The 21,672-nt window shown below is 44.8% G+C and overlaps 1 protein-coding gene across 14 annotated transcripts in view; it reads right to left on the bottom strand.

The window, feature by feature from the left end:
* Window positions 1–21,672, bottom strand: part of DOCK9 (dedicator of cytokinesis 9) — a 513,264-nt gene that overhangs the window by 119,992 nt on the left and 371,600 nt on the right. For 7 of the 14 annotated variants that reach the window (XM_063953262.1, XM_063953265.1, XM_063953259.1 and 4 more), the window contains 4 exons: window positions 19,645–19,759; window positions 8,116–8,182; window positions 7,265–7,312; window positions 4,610–4,746 (listed from right to left, as the gene is read on the bottom strand). In XM_063953262.1, the coding sequence (XP_063809332.1) occupies window positions 4,610–4,746; window positions 7,265–7,312; window positions 8,116–8,182; window positions 19,645–19,759 (367 nt within the window). Of the gene's footprint in view, window positions 1–4,066; window positions 4,111–4,609; window positions 4,747–7,264; window positions 7,313–8,115; window positions 8,183–19,644; window positions 19,760–21,672 lie in introns of all 14 variants that reach the window. The other 7 variants (XM_063953272.1, XM_063953270.1, XM_063953263.1 and 4 more) reach the window with 2 other exon arrangements.

Genomic DNA, 21,672 nt, shown 5'->3' with positions numbered 1-21,672 from the left:
CTCCACACAATCCTCAGCCTTCCATATGCCTCTTAAGTCGGCATCATCTGTCCATTGCATATTCTACAGGACACGTCAAGCAGAAATCGACATAGCTTTGACTCCAGGACCCAGTATACTCATGTCTCTTTGGGCATGTTTATATATATATATATATATATATATATATATATATATATCTCTCTCTCTTAAGACAGCATCTTCAATATGTATATATATCTATATATATATATATATATATATATATATATCTATATCTATATGCTTACTAGGGTCTCAACCTCTGCTGATAAGGCACCTGTCCACGCTGCCACAGCGCTATAAACCCATGCCGACACAATCGCCGGTCTGAGTAGTGTACTAGAATGTGCACGCTATCTGCAGGATCCCTGAGAACAGCTAGTGCTACCGTCTGGGCAAACGTGACACCCTAGGGGAAGATTCCCATCACAACCTGGCCCTAGTGGGGAAAGGATACTGCCTGAGAATTCCTTGTGGGAAGCTGCAGTTTCTTGTCTGGAGATTCACGCCCTTTTTCCTCATGAGAGGAGAGAAATTTACCTCAACTTTCTTCCCCTTAACATGTGTACCCTTGTGTCAGGGACAATGAGTCATCAGTGATATGCAAATCATGTATTGAATACCTTTCAGCCATTTTGGCTGTAACTTTGCATTATCGTAGTCGACACTGAAGTCAAACTCCGTGTCGATATCAGTGTTTATTATTTTGGATAGTGAGCATTGTGAGACTCTGAAGGTCTCTGTGACATAGGGACAGACATAGGTAGATTTCCTGTCTGTTCTCTAATCTTTAGTGCAATAAATTCACCTTAGCACTTACACATATCCAAACAGGTGTCGGCGTTGTCGACGGAGACACCCTCTCACACACATATTTTCTCTATCTCCTCCTTAGGGGAGCCTTTTACCTCAGACATGTCGACACACGTGTACCGACACACCACACACACAGGGGATGCTCTATTTGAAGACAGTTTCCCCCATAAGGCCCTTTGGAGAGACAGAGAGAGAGTATGCCAGCACACACCCCAGCGCTATATAACCCAGGGATTACACTACAACTCAGTGTTTACCCAGTAGCTGCTGTATATACAAATTTGCGCCTAAATTTATGTGCCCCCCCCCCCCTCTTTTCACCCTTTGTGTATCTGGATACTGCAGGGGAGAGCCTGGGGAGCTTCTTTCCAGCGGAGCTGTGAATAGAAAATGGCTCTGGTGTGCTGAGGAAGAAGGCCCCGCACCCTCAGCGGTGGGCTTCTGTCCCGCTTTCTGTGTGAAAAAATGGCGGGGTTTTTTACATATATACAGACTGTATATATGTATGTTATGCCAAAAATGTACTTCAATTGCTGCCCAGGGCGCCCCCCCAGCGCCCTGCACCCTACAGTGACCGGAGTGTGAAAGTGTGCTGGGAGCAATGGCGCACAGCTGCGGTGCTGTGCGCTACCTTAAATGAAGACAGGAGTCTTCAGCCGCCGTTTTCGCCGTCTTCAAGCTTCTGTTCTTCTGGCTCTGCAAGGGGGACGGCGGCGCGGCTCCGGGAACGGACGATCGAGGACAGATGCCTGTGTTCGAACCCTCTGGAGCTAATGGTGTCCAGTAGCCTAAGAAGCGCAACCTAGCTGTAGACAGGTAGGTTTGCTTCTCTCCCCTCAGTCCCTCGTAGCAGTGAGTCTGTTGCCAGCAGAAGCTCACTGAAAATAAAAAACCTAACAAATACTTTCTTTTACTAGCAGGCTCAGGAGAGCCCACTAGGAGCACCCAGCTCTGGCCGGGCACAGATTCTAACTAACTGAGGTCTGGAGGAGGGGCATAGAGGGAGGAGCCAGTGCACACCAGATAGTACCTAATCTTTCTTTAGAGTGCCCAGTCTCCTGCGGAGCCCGTCTATTCCCCATGGTCCTTACGGAGTCCCCAGCATCCACTAGGACGTTAGAGAAAATTAGCTCCACCTGTGGACCTTTTAAAATGTGTCAGTGAGTAATTAATACACCTGTGCACCTGCTGGGTTACCTGCAAAACATGCACTGTGTGGGGTCCTGAGGACCGAGTTTGAGAACCTCTGGCCTAGACTCATTAATGTGATACGGCCTTTCCACCAGAAGTTTCTAGCTAATCTGGCCAGTTATGTTTGTCTCAAAATTGGTCACACATCTGGCTGTTCAAAAATCAGAAATATTAGCCAGATCTGAAGGCGGTTTACCTGCCTATTTTAACATGCTGAACAAGTTAGAAGGGTAGCCCTCACTAAGGAGTTTATTAATGAAGCGTTGACTTGTAAAACCCGATGCCTCTGATGTTTATGCCCAATATTTAAAATTGCAATTTTATACAAAAACATTGCCCTTTTAAATTTTGTTGCATAAACACGATCAGAAGCTCCGCCTTTCACAACCAGACGCTTTGTACATAAACCCCTAAAGTTACAATTTTTTCTATATTGTTAGCAGCAGCCATACATTGCAAATTTAATCTGCCGTGTATACTGCTAAATAATCCCACATCTGCCCCACGTACTGCTGCACAACCCTGCATCTGCCCCACGTACAGCTGATCAATGCCGCATCTGCCCTACGTACTGCTGAGCATTCCCACATCTGCCCCATACACTGCTGAGCAATCCCACATCTGTCCCACATACCGTTCAGCCATCACATATCTGCCCAACATACTGCTCAACATACCACATTGCCCCATGTACTGCTCATGAATACCACATATTTGCTTTGCAGACTGTTGAACAAACCCACTTCAACCCAACGTACTGCAGAGCTACCCCACATCCTGCTGAGCATCCCACATCTGCCCCACTTACCACTCAAACAGCCCACATCTATCCCATGTGCTGCTCAACCATCCCACATCTGTCCCATGTGCTGCTCAACCATCCCACATCTGGCCCATGTGCTGCTCAACCATCCCACGTGCTGCTCAACCATCCCACATCTGGCCCATGTGCTGCTCAACCATCCCACATCTGGCCCATGTGCTGCTCAACCATCCCACATCTGGCCCATGTGCAGCTCAACCATCCCACATCTGGCCCATGTGCAGCTCAACCATCCCACATCTGGCCCATGTGCTGCTCAAGCATCCGACATCTGGCCCATGTGCTGCTCAACCATCCCACATCTGGCCCATGTGCTACTCAACCATCCCGCATTTGCCCCCCGCGTAGCTCAACATCCCAAATCTGTCCCACATGTTGCTCAACATAGCACATCTGCCCCACGTGCTACTCAACCATCTCACATCTGCCCTATGTACTCAACAATACATCTGCCCTATGCTCTGCTCAACTTTCCTTATCTGCCCACGTACTGCTCCACAATACCACATCTGCGCCATGTACTGATTAACAATCCTATATCTGCTTAGCAGACTGTTGAACAATCCCACATCAAACCCACATTCTGCTGAGCTATCCCACATCTGCAATACATACTGCTGTACAATCCCAAGTCTGCCCCATGTACTGATAAGCAATGCCATGTCCACCCCATGTTCTGCTGAACAATCCTATTTCTGCCCCACTTACTGCTGAACAATACCATATCTGCCCTATGTACTGCTGAGCAAAGCCATGTTTTCTCCATGTTCTGCTATACAATCCAATTTTTGCCCCTGGCTCTGCTGAATAATCCTATTTTTGCCTCATGCTCTGCTGAATAATCCTATTTCTGCCCCATGTACTGCTGAACAATCCCAAATACGCATTACAAATAAGAAAATGCTTACATTATTAGGTTTCATGGATTGAACTGCATACGACTGCAAGACTTTAGTACCTTTTAAATAAATTATTCAAATGTTTCTGGCCGTTCAATATTTTGTTACATTGTGTTAGCAGCAAGCACGAGCAACATTTGTCTACTAACTAAGCAATCAGGAGTTTATTGAAATATTAACAGTATGCTGTGCCCCGGGTTATGTACAATGGTCAGTAAGGCTAAAGAAACAAAGGAAGCAAAGCAGGACAAATAAAGTTACTTTGGCTGAATGTAGTGCAGATTTCTAGGCCAATTTCAACCTGATTGAATCTTACCATTGTCTACAGCTATTCCAAGTATACTTGATATCTTTCTCACACTGAAAACACAGAAAAAGTCAATTCATTATTGAATGCTTTTTCATACACAGTGAATTGTGGACAGTATACTCTCACCAACGATCAGGTTCGCTACGTCGTAGTACCAGGAAGATAATGTGTGCAGAATATGCAGTGTCAGGGCTGTGCGGTCACTTATCCAGGTAGTTGCTGCACAGTGGCCTAAACACGGCCTGATAATGTATTGGGTACTTATGTATTTGAAATGATGTTACCTATGTTGCAATTTAAAATGTTCAAAGCAGAGAATTCTTTTTATAAACTGCTGTTGATGCACAATGCTGACAGCAATCCTGCGTCACACATTATAATCTGGTATTTCAAAGCAATCCTGTTCAGGGAAGGAAAAACATGAATTAAACCCCAGACTGTGAAAACTCTTCTATGTTCCAGGTGTAGTGCGGAGAGGCTGTGATACCGGCCAGAGCGGAGGTGGTACAGGAAGAGACAACTGACTGCTAGGAACATCACAGAACTTACTGTGGTTAAAAGTGAGAGAGTTATCCAGGCTGCTGAGCTGTTGCAATCTGGCATGCATCATCCCTGTTCTGTTACGGGAAACAGGTAATGTCTGAGACTTTCGGTCATGAACTATGGGTCCCAACCCCTCCTGGTTCCTGCAAGATGAGTGGAAATGGGACAGAGGCACCAGTTAGATGTGTCCCCACTGCAGAGACGTGGGGAAGTTAGTAAAGCAGAAAAGGCATAAACATAACTTGTAATACAAAACAGGGTTGTTCTAACACTGCAAAAATGTCTTAGCGACATGCTACAAATACTGCATTAAAAGGCAAAGAGTTGGGTAATGTTTACTGAATACAACGTTACTATAGCTAGGAAGCTCCTACATCAATCTACATTCCAGTTAATTGCTGGAAAAAAAGTGTTTTTTCTTTCTTTATGTAATTAGTCAATCTGTTGATTAAGGGTTAATTAGCAATGCCATACAAACAAACATGCAAGTGAGGGAGGGCAGCAAGGCAGCGTGATGGTCTTACCCAGGCAGGAAGGGAGAAGAGCCATATACTTTGTTATACTTGCCAGCAATCAAGTGAAGAAAACAGAAAGAGTGAGCTGTGTTAGCAATCAGTTTAGGCTGGCTTCCTAAGGTGTACCACCACCAGGGCTGAAACGTGTGGACCAGTGCAAGACATACATACACGTGTCTGTGAATCTGATTATTTATGTTATCATGTGAGATACCCAGGACATGCACTGAACACCATTTACCATGCTTAATATTCTGTTAACAAAAATACAGACTATGAGTGTAAACCACATGGGGTTGTCAGTGTAAGTATACAATCTGTACTATCCCGTGCCCTTAGGTGCAGATAGAATGGTTAATTCCAGTAATATAGGGAGAATCTAGTGACACTAAACTACAGTGATCATACTGTAACATACACATAACGAAAATCATTAACATATCTAACAAAATGAGGCCCTCACAAGTGGAATAAACATGTGCACTACCAGTATGTATGCTGTTGTAATACAAAACTTTTTTTGAGAAAATATTATATGCCCACAAAGACGTGATAGGTGTCATGTCTCTGCGCTATACATGAATGTTCAAGAGGTTGTTGAGCACATTTTTAAAGTACTATGCACGCAAGGACTGTTCAATTAATTACCATGGATGTATTACTTTATCTAAGTAATGGCCATTTTAAATTAGCTCTTACACCCAATAAGTATCTGCAAAGTCTAGATGATACAACAAAAACAAATGACAGTACATGTTGGGCCTGATTCAGAGATGTACGCAAATGCCTTCACTGCTGTGAATGTGTACGAATCGTCTGTGCCAAAATATACAAATATCTCAGTCGCGCGGATTTGTATTGAGATACCTACCGGTGGCTTTAGAAATCCCAGTGGCTGTGTACAAAGACATAACATCCGTCACCGATCAGTCTTACTGAGGTTCTAAATAGCCTTATGATCACCAACCATGGCAGCAGGAAGTAAGATGCTGGAGACATTGCAGCTGCGTGCATTCACAGTCTCAAACACACCCAAAATGGATGTGACATACCTACATTTTTCCACCACTCCCCGTCATCTCCCCCAAATGATCTCTGACTATGGAGTCTAAAAGTAAGCCTTGGCGAGAGATAAAGTGGAGAGCAATAAAGTACCAACCAATCAGCTACTAATTGCCATAACTGCCATGTTATAGACTGTGTTTGAAAAATGACAGGAGATGGTAAATTGGTTTCTCTCTCTCCAAGGGTGGAATTCAATTGTTATCATGGGTCACCACGCGTGTGCGCCGGCGGCTATTCAAATGTTTCTGCAGACGGGTGCGAGAACGTCATTTCAGCTTGCTACCCCCGGTCACTTTAGATGGGAGAACAGGCGCAAGAAAACAATTAAATTACCCTCAAAGTCTTCGTACAAAGACCCCTCCCAATCACTTAATCAATGAACACTTTCTGCAACTACATTCACAAGATCATTGCGGAACTTGTGCAATGCAACTTAGACACATGCGCAAATTACTGATCACCGCTCACGCTCAACTGCGATAGACCGTGTTTGCGCACATCACTGAATCATGCCCATTGTCCCTACTTATACAATCCCTGATCCTCCAACCTAGGTAATGGGAGAATAGAGATTTGCCCCAAAACTTCCCTAATGTATGGGCTCCATTACACATTGAGCACGCTGCAGTGCATCCCAGATTTCATGGCACAGGCATAAACACAACAGGTACTGATAAAAGAAAAAGGAGCTCTGTGTCAAGGTTGTGGTCAAGGATAGTAAGGTGTATTGTTTTAGCAACATGATGGTCATTACATATATTCAGTCACATGCAGAGTATATATAACACATTTCTCTGCATGGAAGGTTGCAGCATTTTATTTTACAGCATATCAATTCTCATAAAAAGATCACAATTCCAAAGCCACAATTTCTTTACCTCTGGTCTTAATGGTGTTTAAAATGCTTGGGGATAATAACAAGACCACTGAATTGGACACGGTAATATGTCCAGACACTAAATAGTTTGAGGTTGGTGGCAAAGGAGGTGCTTTTATTTTCCACAAACTTATAAAAAATAAATAAATAAATAAATAAAATAAAAACACATGAAAGCGTACACAGCTTAATGTCACACTATACCTGGCTATGTATCGTTTGCCCATATACTGGAACTGATGCAGGCACACTCTGCAGAAATTGAAAGAAAAGTCACACACACAGGTCACTAAATGCACGTTAGTGTCACAATGGGAAACAGAAAAATACCCAAAGACCAGACACAGAAGACCAACTCTATACACTCTATATACACACCCATACACAGTGTGGAAACTGATGTAGCTGACCTTTCATACTGCTAAGATGCTTTAGTATTATAATGGAAGGTCATTGTGATTTACTATAAGCTGGACCCAGTGGTTGTACTCTTCATTAATCCATCACTATAATGTCTAGCTATTTAGCAATAATATGTGCCCGTTTCATTAATGGATAATGAAAGTGTGCACTGTTATTAAAGTGTAAAATCTTCTATGTACTGTATATGATACCATGACCAGTTAGCAGAAGCAATATTAAAATGTATGCAATGGAACTAATTATTACAGTAATTATAATTACACATCAACTGCAACATGAAATATGAATGTGGAGCCTACAATTTTTTTTTTACATATTGTGGACCGTTATTCTTCTTCTTGTTATTGGGAGGTGCATATAATCTATGAACAAAATGTACTGACTGCATTACTGGGAATAGATAGGTTGACTGGGATTAATGCTATCCACTAAATACATCTTCTAATCTCCAAGTATTTTTCTACGCAAATTGAAAACTTTCTTCATATTTATGGTGGCAATAATACGATGTACAGTAATTGTTTCATTTAAGAGAAAAATACTCAAACAAAATGAATAGGAAAGTTTATAAAATTGTCAGTAGGATTTTATGCTAGATGAAATTGCAGAAAAATGAAATTAAGATTACATACTCTGTGATTGTGAAAAAATCCATCAGCTCTACTGTTGTAGCTTTGTTCCAATAAGTAAACAGCGCATCTGAAAAATAAACATTACATTCGGTATAACTGCATAGCAGGGCACACAAAATGCATTCAAAAGTCAGATAAAAATCTAAATCTGTGAATAAACAAATTAAAATGAAATAAATAAATAAAAATAAAAAAAATAGGATTTTAAATTACCTACATGTAAATCCTTTTCTCGTAGTCCGTAGAGCAGAGGTAGCCAACCCTGGTCCTCAAGAGCTACCAACAGTGCACGTTTTCCAGGTCTCCTCTTTTAAAATGTGAGTTATAATAATTGCACATGTGCACCTGCTAGGTGAGCTGGAAAACGTGAACTATTGGTAGCTCTCGAGGACCAGGGTTGGCTACCACTGCTGTAGAGGATACTGGGGTCCATTTAGTACCATGGGGTATAGATGGGTACACTAGGAGCCATGGGCAATTTAAGAATTTAATAGTGTGGGCTGGCTCCTCCCTCTATGCCCCTCCTACCAGACTCAGTCCTAGAAACTGTGCCCGAGGAGACGGACATACTTTGAGAGAAGGTTAGACAAGGATAGTGGTGAGATTGCAAACCAGCACACACAACAAGAGGAAAGCCAAGCTAACCAAACTTGAAACAGGAACAGCAACGGCTGAACCAACATTACTTATCCAAGTAGCGCAGGAAGAACGAAGCACTGAGTGGGCGCCCAGTATCCTCTACAGACTACGAGAAAAGGAATTATCGGTAGGTAATTAAAATTCTATTTTTTCTTACGTCCTAGAGGATACTGGGGTTCCATTTAGTACCATGGGGATACACCAAAGCTCCCAAACTGATTGACCAAACTGAAGGTCCTCAGAAGCCTAAGTATCAAACTTGTAGAAGTTACAGTAGCAAACATGTTCGAACCTGACCAAGTAGCTGCTCGGCAGAGCTGTAAAGCCGAGACACCCCGGGCAGCCGCTCAGGAAGAACCCACCGTCCTAGTAGAGTGGGCCTGTAGAGATTTTGGACATGGCAAACTTGCCATGGAATAAGCATGCTGGATAGTATGTCTGATCCAGCGTGCAATCGTATGCTTTGAAGCAGGACACTCAATCTTATTGGGATCATAAAAAACAAACAGCGAGTCCGTCTTTCTGTGACGAGCTGTTCTTTTCACATACACCTTCAAAGCCCTCACAGCATCCAAAGACTTTGAAGTAGCAGAGGTGTCGGTGACAAACGGAACCACAATAGGTTGGTTGATGTGAAATGCGGACACCACTTTAGAAAGAAATTGCTGACTAGTTCTGAGTTCAGCTCTGTCCTCATGGAAAATAAAATAGGGAATTTTTTGAGGCAAAGCCCCCAGCTCCGACACACGTCTTGCTGAAGCCAAGGCCAACAGTGTGACGGTCTTTCACGTAAGATATTTTACGTCCACCTCCTGTAACAGTTCAAACCAGTCCGATTGGAGGAACTGCAACACCACATTGAGATCCCAAGGTGCCGTGGGAGGCACAAAGGGAGGTTGGATGTGCAGAACACCTTTCAAGAATGCCTGGACCTCAGGGAGAGAAGCCAATTGTTTCTGAAAGAAAATGGACAAGGCCGAAATCTGGACATTTATGGAGCCCAGACGCAGGCCCACATTCACGCCTGCCTGCAGAAAAAGCAGGAAACGTCCCAGATGAAATTCCACCGCAGAATAACTTCTCCTCTCACACCAAGAGACGTATTTCTTCCAAATACGATGGTAATGCTTAGACGTTAACCCCTTTCTGGCTTGGATTATAGTCAGGATCCCTCTCCTGGCTAGAATCAGCCGTTCAACTTCCATGCCGTCAAACATAGCCGCGGTAAGTCCTGATAGACGAGCGGTCCCTGCTGCAGAAGATCCTCGCGAAGAGGTAGAGGCCACGGATCTTTGAGGAGCATCTCCAGAAGGTCCACGTACCATGCCCTTCTTGGCCAGTCCAGAGCAATGAGTATTGCTTGAACCTTTTCCCTTTTTATTTGTTTTAGAATTCTTGGGATCAGAGGAAGTGGAGGAAACACGTACACCATCTGACAGACCCATGGAGTCGTCAGGGTGTCTATCGCCGCCTGTGGGTCTCTCGACCTGGAACAATAGCACCTGAGCTTCTTGTTGAGAAGAGAGGCCAAATGGCAGGGCCTGGAACTGGTATTGACAGTCCTGCAGTGCAAACTGTAAGTAAGCCATGATGAGGAGGCCCGATCGGAATATGAAGGTACGCATCCTTGATATCCAGAGACACTAGGAATTCCCCCTCCTCCAGACCTGAGATTACCGCTCTCAGAGACTCCATCTTGAATTTGAACACTCGTAAGTACGGGTTCAAAGACGTGAGGTTCAGAATCGGTCTTACCGAACCTTCCGGCTTCGGTACTATGAACAAGTTGGAATAGTACCCATTGTTTAGTAGATGAGATGGAACTGCAACAATGACCTGAGTCTGTACCAGTTTTTGGATGGCATGCTGTGAAGTTATACATGCCTCTTGTGAAACTGGCAAGCCTGATTTAAAGAATCTGTGAGGTAGGAGCTCTTGGAACTCCAGTCTGTAGCCCTAGGAAATAAGATCTATGACCCAGGGATCCTGGCACGAATCTGACCAGATCGGACTGAAGAACAGTAGTCGGGCTCCCACCTGACAGCCTTCCAGGCATTGCAGTCCACTGTCATGCTGAAGTCTTTGAGGAATCTTGTACCGCTGAGGTAATCTGGAGTTATACCGGAGGAGCTGTGTGTCCCTGTCCTGTCAGCTTCTGTGTCCAGTGCAGAGGGAAAATGGCGCTGGTGAGTTGCTGGATCCTCTCATAGTGAAGGCCCGCCCCTTCAATGGCGCACGGTCTTCCCGCTTTTTTTATACTGGCTGAGGAATCTGGTGCTTAAAATGGAGAGAAACCGTTTTAAGGCTGTGTTGCCAGTCTGGGTACTGTGTACAGTATACTGAGACACCCCGTTTAGAAGCCGTGCGTCTCTGTATCCTCGTGCCACCATAATGGACGGTGTCCCGCTAACCGGGACGCAGGCTCAGTACTCACCACTCTTCATTCTTCTGGCTCTGTTAGGGGTGGCAGCGTGTTGCGGGAATGTACGCTCGCCATGGTGGGGCTTGCAAAAAGTTCCCTCAGGAGCTCAGTGTCCAGTCAGCGGGGAATGGGACCATTAACCCTTCAAGAGGTTGGGCTGTTTCCCCCCCTAAGTTTCACGAAGCAGGCAGGCTGGTGCCAACCAGCCCTGCCTGAAAACAACAAACATAGAAAATAAATGTAGAAAACTCTTCAGGAGCTTCCTTCAGCATAACCAGCTCCTCCGGGCACATTTTCTAAACTGAGTCTGGTAGGAGGGGCATAGAGGGAGCAGCCAGCCCACACTATCAAATTCTTAAATTGCCCATTGCTCCTAGTGGACCCATCTATTCCCCATGGTACTAAACGGACCCCAGTGTCCTCTAGGATGTAAGAGAACATATATATATATATATATATATATATATATATATATACACACACACACACATACATACATACACACAGTGTATATACTGCATATATATATATAGCTTATATAAATCTCTATCTATCTATGTATATATACAGAGTGTGTGTGTATGTATATATATATATATATATATATATCTATATACACACACACACACACACACACACACACACACAGTACCTTTTTGGCAGGTACAGTACCTTTTTTTATGGTCTGTACAGATTTTTGGCTCTCCAAACTTTCATTGAAAATATAAGTAAAGTACCCGTGGCCACGCCCCCTTTTCAAATTTGTACCGATTTTTATGTGTAAATTGTTGGAGGGTATGTGTATATACATATATACTGTATGATATATATATATATACAGGTTGAGTATCCCTTATCCAAAATGCTTGGGACGAGAAGTATTTTGGATATCGGATTTTTCCGTATTTTGGAATAATTGCATACCATAATGAGATATCATGGTGATGGGACCTAAGTCTAAGCAAAGAATGCATTTATGTTTCGAATACATTTTATACACACAGCCTAAACATAATTTTAGCTAATGTTATAATATACTTTGTGCATTAAACAAAGTGTGTGTACATTCATGCAATTCATTTATGTTCCATATACACCTTATACACACAGCCTGAAGTTCATTTAATACAATATTTTTAATAACTTTGTGTTTTAAACAAAGTTTGTGTACATTGAGCCATCAAAAAACAATGGTTACACTATCTCACTCTCACTCAAAATAGTCCGTATTTCGGAATATTCCGTATTTCGGAATATTTGGATATGGGATACTCAACCTGTATATATATATATATATATATATATATATATATAAAACACAATCTCAGTTATTGCGCTATATTAAAAAATATGTGAATAAGGATTTGTGGGCTGCCTTATTACACTAGGTTCTCTGCTAGTCAGAACTAAAACACACAACAAACACAACAATAGTGAAATTGGTGCCCTATGGGAGGTATACTCCTGACCCCTCTTATGTTAGTGTCTCTTTCAATATATCTTACAGAGAACATGAAATACACAGTGAGTTCCAGTATACAGATTTTTTATTAAAAAACATTGCTAAAATATCAATTATGTCCTTATATCCTTAGATGCATTAATAGATGACAGCCTCCTCACATAACATGGATGTTTGATTTTGCATAGATGAACAGATTGCTTCTTTTATGAGATCCTCCTTCCAATGATACAGGTTGGAGGTTACATCAAAGCATAATAGAATAAGGGGTATTCTATTATCACTGTGTATTTCATGCTCTCTGTAAGATATATTGAAAGAGATACTAACATAAGAGGGATCAAGAGTATACCTTCCCTAGGGCGCCAATTTCACTATTGTTGTGTGTATATATACACACACAAACAGAAAATTCAGCACTCACCATAGCAAGTTCATTTATCCTCACAACATCAATAATAAGAATTTACTCACCGGTAATTCTATTTCTCGTAGTCCGTAGTGGATGCTGGGAACTCCGTAAGGACCATGGGGAATAGCGGCTCCGCAGGAGACTGGGCACAACTAAGAAAGATTTAGGACTACCTGGTGTGCACTGGCTCCTCCCTCTATGCCCCTCCTCCAGACCTCAGTTAGGATACTGTGCCCGGAAGAGCTGACACAATAAGGAAAGGATTTTGGAATCCCGGGTAAGACTCATACCAGCCACACCAATCACACCGTATAACTCGTGATACTATACCCAGTTAACAGTATGAAAAATAACTGAGCCTCTCAACAGATGGCTCTAAACAATAACCCTTTAGTTAGGCAATATCTATATACAAGTATTGCAGACAATCCGCACTTGGGATGGGCGCCCAGCATCCACTACGGACTACGAGAAATAGAATTACCGGTGAGTAAATTCTTATTTTCTCTGACGTCCTAGTGGATGCTGGGAACTCCGTAAGGACCATGGGGATTATACCAAAGCTCCCAAACGGGCGGGAGAGTGCGGATGACTCTGCAGCACCGAATGAGCAAAAGCAAGGTCCTCCTCAGCCAGGGTATCAAACTTGTAGAACTTAGCAAACGTGTTTGAACCCGACCAAGTAGCAGCTCGGCAAAGTTGTAAAGCAGCCGCCCAAGAAGAGCCCACTTTCCTCGTGGAATGGGCTTTTACAGATTTAGGATGCGGCAGTCCAGCCGCAGAATGTGCAAGTTGAATCGTACTACAGATCCAGCGAGCAATAGACTGCTTTGAAGCAGGAGCACCCAGCTTGTTGGGCGCATACAGGATAAATAGCGAGTCAGTTTTCCTGACTCCAGCCGTCCTGGAAACATAAATTTTCAGGGCCCTGACTACGTCCAGCAACTTGGAATCCTCCAAGTCCTTAGTAGCCGCAGGCACCACAATAGGTTGGTTCAAATGAGAAGCAGATACCACCTTAGGAAGAAATTGGGGACGAGTCCTCAATTCTGCCCTATCCATATGGAAAATAAGATAAGGGCTTTTACATGACAAAGCCGCCAATTCTGACACACGCCTGGCCGAAGCCAAGGCCAACAGCATGACCACTTTCCACGTGAGATATTTTAGTTCCACGGTTTTAAGTGGCTCTAACCAATGTGACTTAAGGAAATCCAACACCACGTTGAGATCCCAAGGTGCCACTGGAGGCACAAAAGGGGGCTGAATATGCAGCACTCCTTTAACAAACGTCTGAACTTCAGGCAGTGAAGCCAGTTCTTTTTGGAAGAAAATCGACAGAGCCGAAATCTGGACCTTAATGGAACCTAATTTGAGGCCCATAGTCACCCCTGACTGTAGGAAGTGCTGAAATTCCTCCGTTGGGGCCCTTCTGGCCTCACACCACGCAACATATTTTCGCCATATGCGGTGATAATGGTTTGCGGTCACCTCCTTCCTAGCTTTAATCAGCGTAGGGATGACTTCCTCTGGAATGCCCTTTTCCTTCAGGATCCGGCGTTCAACCGCCATGCCGTCAAACGCAGTCACGGTAAGTCTTGGAACAGACAGGGTCCCTGCTGCAGCAGGTCCTGTCTGAGCGGCAGAGGCCATGGGTCCTCTGAGATCATTTCTTGAAGTTCTGGGTACCAAGCTCTTCTTGGCCAATCCGGAACCACAAGTATAGTTCTTACTCCTCTCCTTCTTATTATTCTCAGTACCTTGGGTATGAGAGGCAGAGGAGGGAACACATAAACCGACTGGTACACCCACGGTGTCACTAGAGCGTCCACAGCTATCGCCTGAGGGTCCCTTGACCTGGCGCAATATCTTTTTAGCTTTTTGTTGAGGCAGGACGCCATCATGTCCACCTGTGGCCTTTCCCAACGGTGTACAATCATTTGGAAGACTTCTGGATGAAGTCCCCACTCTCCCGGGTGGAGGTCGTGCCTGCTGAGGAAGTCTGCTTCCCAGTTGTCCACTCCCGGAATGAACACTGCTGACAGTGCTAACACATGATTTTCCGCCCATCGGAGAATCCTTGTGGCTTCTGCCATCGCCATCCTGCTTCTTGTGCCGCCCTGACGATTTACATGGGCGACCGCCGTGATGTTGTCTGACTGTATCAGCACCGGCTGGTGTTGAAGCAGGGGTCTTGCCTGACTTATGGCATTGTAAATGGCCCTTAGTTCCAGAATATTTATGTGTAGGGAAGTCTCCTGACTTGTCCATAGTCCTTGGAAGTTTCTTCCCTGTGTGACTGCCCCCCAACCTCGAAGGCTGGCATCCGTGGTCACCAGGATCCAGTCCTGTATGCCGAATCTGCAGCCCTCTAGAAGATGAGCACTCTGCAGCCACCACAGTAGCGACACCCTGGCCCCTGGAGACAGGGTTATCAGCCGATGCATCTGAAGATGCGAGCCGTGGTGCACCGACACCTGTTTTGGTTTTAGGAGGTCTCTGACTAGAGACGATAACTCCTTGGCGTTCTCCTCCGGGAGAAACACTTTTTTCTGTTCTGTGTCCAGAACCATCCCCAGGAACAGTAGACGCGTTGTAGGAACCAGCTGTGACTTTGGAATATTCAGGATCCAGCCGTGCTGTTGTAGCACTTCCCGAGCTAGTGCTACTCCGATCAACAACTGTTCCCTGGACCTCGCCTTTATAAGGAGATCGTCCAAGTACAGGATAATTAAAACTCCCTTTTTCCGAAGGAGTATCATCATTTCGGCCATTACCTTGGTAAATGCCCTCGGTGCCGTGGACAGACCAAACGGCAACGTCTGGAATTGGTAATGACAGTCCTGTACCACAAATCTGAGGTACTCCTGGTGAGGAGGGTAAATGGGGACATGCAGGTAAGCATCCTTGATGTCCAGTGACACCATGTAATCCCCCTTGTCCAGGCTTGCAATCATCGCTCTGAGCGATTCCATCTGAACTTGAACCTTCTTATGTAAGTGTTCAAAGATTTTAAATTTAAAATGGGTCTCACCGAACCGTCCGGTTTCGGTACCACAAACATTGTGGAATAGTAACCCCGTCCTTGTTGAAGGAGGGGTACCTTGATTATCACCTGCTGAGAATACAGCTTGTGAATCGCCTCCAGCACTGCCTCCCTGTCCGGGGGAGCTGTCGGCAAGGCAGATTTGAGGAAACGGCGAGGGGGAGACGTCTCGAATTCCAGCTTGTACCCCTGAGATACTACCTGTAGAATCCAGGGATCCACCCATGAACGAGCCCACTGGTTGCTGAAGTTCTTGAGACGGGCCCCCACCGTACCTGGCTCCGCCTGTGGAGCCCCAGCGTCATGCGGTGGACTTAGAGGAAGCGGGGGAGGACTTTTGTTCCTGGGAACTGGCTGTATGTTGCAGCTTTTTCCCTCTACCTCTGCGCAGAAAGGAGGCGCCTCTAACCCGCTTGCCTTTCTGGGGCCGAAAGGACTGTACCTGATAATACGGTGCTTTCTTTGGCTGTGAGGGAACATGGGGTAAAAATGCTGACTTCCCAGCTGTCGCTGTGGAAACGAGGTCCGAGAGACCATCCCCAAACAACTCCTCACCCTTGTAAGGCAAAACTTCCATGTGCCTTTTAGAATCCGCATCTCCTGTCCACTGCCGAGTCCACAATCCTCTCCTGGCAGAAATGGACATTGCGTTTATTTTAGATGCCAGCCGGCAAATATCCCTCTGTGCGTCTTTAATATGCTCTATGGTTAGCAATATAGTGTCCCTGTCTAGGGTATAAATGTTTTCCGACAGGGAATCTGACCACGCAGCTGCAGCACTGCACATCCATGCTGAAGCAATAGCCGGTCTCAGTATAATTCCTGAGTGTGTATATACAGACTTCAGGCTAGCCTCCTGCTTCCTATCAGCAGGTTCCTTTAGGGCGGCCGTGTCCGGAGACAGTAGTGCCACCTTCTTTGACAGGCGTGTGAGCGCTTTATCCACCCTAGGGGATGTCTCCCAACGTGACCTATCCTCTGGCGGGAAAAGGTACGCCATTAGTAACTTTTTAGAAATTACCAGTTTCTTATCGGGGGAAGCCCACGCTTCTTCACATACTTCATTTAATTCATCAGAAGGGGGAAAAACCACTGGTAGTTTTTTCTCCCCAAACATAACACCCTTTTTTGTGGTACCTGGGGTAATATCAGAAATGTGCAACACATTTTTCATTGCCGCAATCATGTAACGGGTGGCTCTATTGGAATGTACACTAGTCTCATCATCGTCAACACTGGAGTCAGTATCCGTGTCGACATCTGTGTCAGCCATCTGAGATAGCGGGCGTTTTAGAGCCCCTGATGGCTTTTGAGACGCCTGGGCAGGCACGAGCTGAGAAGCCGGCTGTCCCACATCTGCTATGTCGTCAAACCTTTTATGTAAGGAGTTGAGACGGTCACGTAATTCCTTCCACATGTCCATCCATTCAGGTGTCGACCCCGCAGGGGGTGACATCACATTTATCGGCCCCAGCTCCGCCTCCACATAAGCCTCCTCATCAAACATGTTGACACAGCTGTACCGACACACCGCACACACACAGGGAATGCTCTGAACGAGGACAGGACCCCACAAAGTCCTTTGGGGAGACAGAGAGAGAGTATGCCAGCACACACCAGAGCGCTATATAATGCAGGGATACACACTACACAAGTGATTTTTCCCTATAGCAGCTATATATATATTATATGCGCCTAAATTTAGTGCCCCCCCTCTCTTTTTTACTCTATGTAGTCTGGAAACTGCAGGGGAGAGCCTTGGGAGCGTCCTTCCAGCGGAGCTGTGAGGGAAAATGGCACCAGTGTGCTGAGGGAGATAGCCCCGCCCCTTTTCCGGCGGACTTCTCCCGCTTTCTAAATGTATATTTGGCAGGGGTATTTTACACATATATAGTCTTTATGACTATATTATGTGGTATTTGCCAGCAAGGTACTCTTATTGCAGCCCAGGGCGCCCCTCCCCAGCGCCCTGCACCCATCAGTGACCGGAGTGTGTGGTGTGCATGGGGAGCAATGGCGCACAGCTGCAGTGCTGTGCGCTACCTTGATGAAGACCGAAGTCTTCTGCCGCCGATTTCCAGGAACGTCTTCTTGCTTCTGGCTCTGTAAGGGGGACGGCGGCACGGCTCCGGGACCGGACGACCGAGGCTAGGCCTGTGTTCGATCCCTCTGGAGCTAATGGTGTCCAGTAGCCTAGAAGCCCAAGCTAGCTGCAAGCAGGTAGGTTCGCTTCTCTCCCCTTAGTCCCACGTAGCAGTGAGTCTGTTGCCAGCAGATCTCACTGAAAATAAAAAACCTAAAATATACTTTCTTTTCTAGGAGCTCAGGAGAGCCCCTAGTGTGCATCCAGCTCGGCCGGGCACAAAATTCTAACTGAGGTCTGGAGGGGGGGCATAGAGGGAGGAGCCAGTGCACACCAGGTAGTCCTAAATCTTTCTTAGTTGTGCCCAGTCTCCTGCGGAGCCGCTATTCCCCATGGTCCTTACGGAGTTCCCAGCATCCACTAGGACGTCAGAGAAAAATAAATGATGGGGGTTTAGTTAGTGAATTGGCCAATGCACGGAAGCCTGCATACCGCTCGCCAAGGAACCGCACCTTCTTGCAGGTCCTACACTATCACAGAGTCTTAAAAATTAAAACCTGGCAACTATAACACACATAATATAACTGCAAATATGCCCTGTTTGTATATATTTAAGTAGGTGGCCATGGGCTACATGCACCACACCCTATGAGTGGTGAGTGCAGACATTGCACCCCGCTTCTTGGGTGGCGAGTGCTGTGGTTTTTTATTTGTTTGTGTGTGTGTGTATATATATATATATATATATATATATATATATATATATATCACAAAATAATGGGGCGTCTCTCTATAAACTTGTGCACAGCAGGTTGATTAAAACATGCCATTTGCCAAAGTTTCAAGGCCTAAAGCCTTTTCATCAGGACTTGTGGCCAGTGCAAAGTACAAAAAAAGAAAAGACTTGCTACCTTACGCTAATGTGAGTGTATGCATGGCTTCATGTGTAGTCGCACCGTCCACTGATTCTCTCTCCGCAAGCCGTAACAGCCGACATTAATATGAGCACTTACACCTACCCCATTCTACGTACAAAGATCCATCATAAACAGGCATTCTTTCGTCCTAATTGCACAGAAGCCTGGCTACACCCCCACAACAATCCTACTAAATGGATGTCTTGCGAGCCTTAGCAAGGTAGCCACCCATTTGAGACCCAGAGAAATGGCTATTTCACAGACAGAGAGAACCGGCAGTGCACGGAGCCTCGGTGAAGGTGCATATGGTGCTTGCTAATATTAGCTAGATGCGTCTGCTTTTGGACTTGTAAGACTCCATGCCCAAAGAAAGCAATATTTTAACAGCTTTATAGGGAAATGCCATGCAACTGTCACAGAGGATAATCATTTCAAGCCTTCTTTATGGCAAAAGCTCAGTTTTGTAACAATAATGGAAGCATTTACTTCATGTGATAACAGTATATTAGGAGAAAGTGAAAGCTTGTAACAGATATGGTTATACTTACCATCTGACATGCTTTTCAAAATATGAAGGAAGCATATGAGTAAACTTTTAATTTCGGCTTGATCCAGTTTGTCGCAGCGTACTAAAGGGTTTCCTAAAGAGCCACCATGCTGATTCTGGAGTAATAAAAAAAAGTACAACAATATAAGTAGGCCTATGTTATCTATGGAGACAGAAGCAGTATTTGTGTGAACAGCACAACTCTCCACAAAAAGACAGCACTGCAAACATACACAGATTGGAAAGACATAGCTGAAAGGCACTAAATCATTTATGTGTAGAGAAAGCAAGCAATACTATGGTGTGTTAGGCAGAGTTCCTCATCATATCTGATTATTCCACTGAGGAGGTCAATTTGCTGAGGATGGTGAGAGTTAAACTTAAGAAACCCGAGTCTCCAGAACATATGTGTGCACTGTAAAAGCTTTCAGGTACTGTATATTAATTTAGATATTCCAAGTTGTATTAACAGATATCATTGAAGTTTCATCAAGCACTGCATACACTGCAAAACAAGCTAAAACGGAACATCAGATCACACTCCATCTCTTATATTTAGCAATGTGCAATTTACACAAATGATAAGATACATCTGATGCTGCCCCAGAAATGAGGACAAGCCATTTAGACCTAGGCTTAGGATGGAAGAATTGCAGGAGCAGGAAGCTAGAGGGGTGATTCAGACCTGATCACTGGGCTACTAAAATTGTTGTCCTGCGATCAGATAGTCGCCGTCCAAGGGGAGTGTATATTCGCCGTGCAAGTGTGCGATCACATGTGTACGCCGAGCTGCAAAAAATCCCTGTCAGTGGACAGCTGCAAATCCGTTTGCACCTCACTCACAATTGAATGATTTTTGTACTGTATGCAGTCTGTGCGCTGCCCAGTACTTACACCAATAGTGTGAGGAGTACAGGCCGATTGGGTTTGGAGCCGACGTCACACACCCTCCCTGAAAACGTTTGGGAACGCCTGCATTTGCCCTGACACTGCCAGAAAACGGTCACTTACCACTCACAAACGGCCTCTTTCTGTCAATCAGCACGTGAATGGCTGTGCGATCAGAATTTTCGCACCAGCATGTCGCTGACCGGCGATGCCTGTTGTTTGCCGACGCGAGTGCGCATTGCGGTGCATACGCAGTCTATTACTGATCGCCTGCTGTGCAAAACACATAGCAGTGATCAGGTCTGAATCACCCCCTAAGTTCCTTCCACTGATTTATAATTCAATGTCTTTATTTAGGCATTCTTATTTTGTATGCATCTTTACTTTGGGGTGGGGGTATGGAAGCAGTAAACTAATTCTCTCTCGGCGTACTGGTATAACATAACAAAGCGAAGGTGCAGACTCTAGAGCTCTATAATGGCAGAGTAGAGAAGAAGACAAAAGAGGCCTGGAGCTAATAGGAGGATGACAAGTGAAGTTAGGGTGGGGAGTGGTTAGGGATTTAAATCAGAGCTTGATCTGATGCAGATTTTTTGAAAAACCTAAACATAGCATAGTAAAATGCTGGGTTTAGAAGAGGAAGCAACAGGTAATAAAATAATACTTCTGGGATCTGAGCAGTGATTTCAGCATGCACAACACTCTCTGACAGTACAGGCACTGTCAGCAGAGAGAAATCCATAGTATAACGGTTTCTCTTAGCAGCCTGTATGCTGTCTTCTTCCTCCCCACTATAGCGCATGGCGTGTGCGGAATGTCTCCGGATAAGTCTGTCCTTCTGCACCATGAAGGCATGTCAAAGTCAAGGAGGAAATGTTATAATCCTGGGCTACTGAATAGTTTATAAAAATCTTCATGAACGTTGCACTATATTTATAAATTAACAATGTAATTTTAGAGAACAAGATTACAATACATGACTGTGAATAGCACACTCCATTACAGTTCCCTAGAGAAATCTGTCATAGTGCTTTTAGAATGGATGACAGTACAACACAAAGGGGTATATTCAATAAGAGTCGGGTCCATTGTGACATGCAGTTGTCGGAATGGACCAGACTACCCCTATTCTAAAAGAGCG

This window comes from Pseudophryne corroboree, chromosome 2, assembly GCF_028390025.1.
Source record: "Pseudophryne corroboree isolate aPseCor3 chromosome 2, aPseCor3.hap2, whole genome shotgun sequence".
NCBI classification, from domain to species: Eukaryota; Metazoa; Chordata; class Amphibia; order Anura; family Myobatrachidae; genus Pseudophryne; species Pseudophryne corroboree.
Note: the sequence above shows the minus strand (reverse complement) of the source record. Positions and strands in the feature narration are given on the sequence as shown.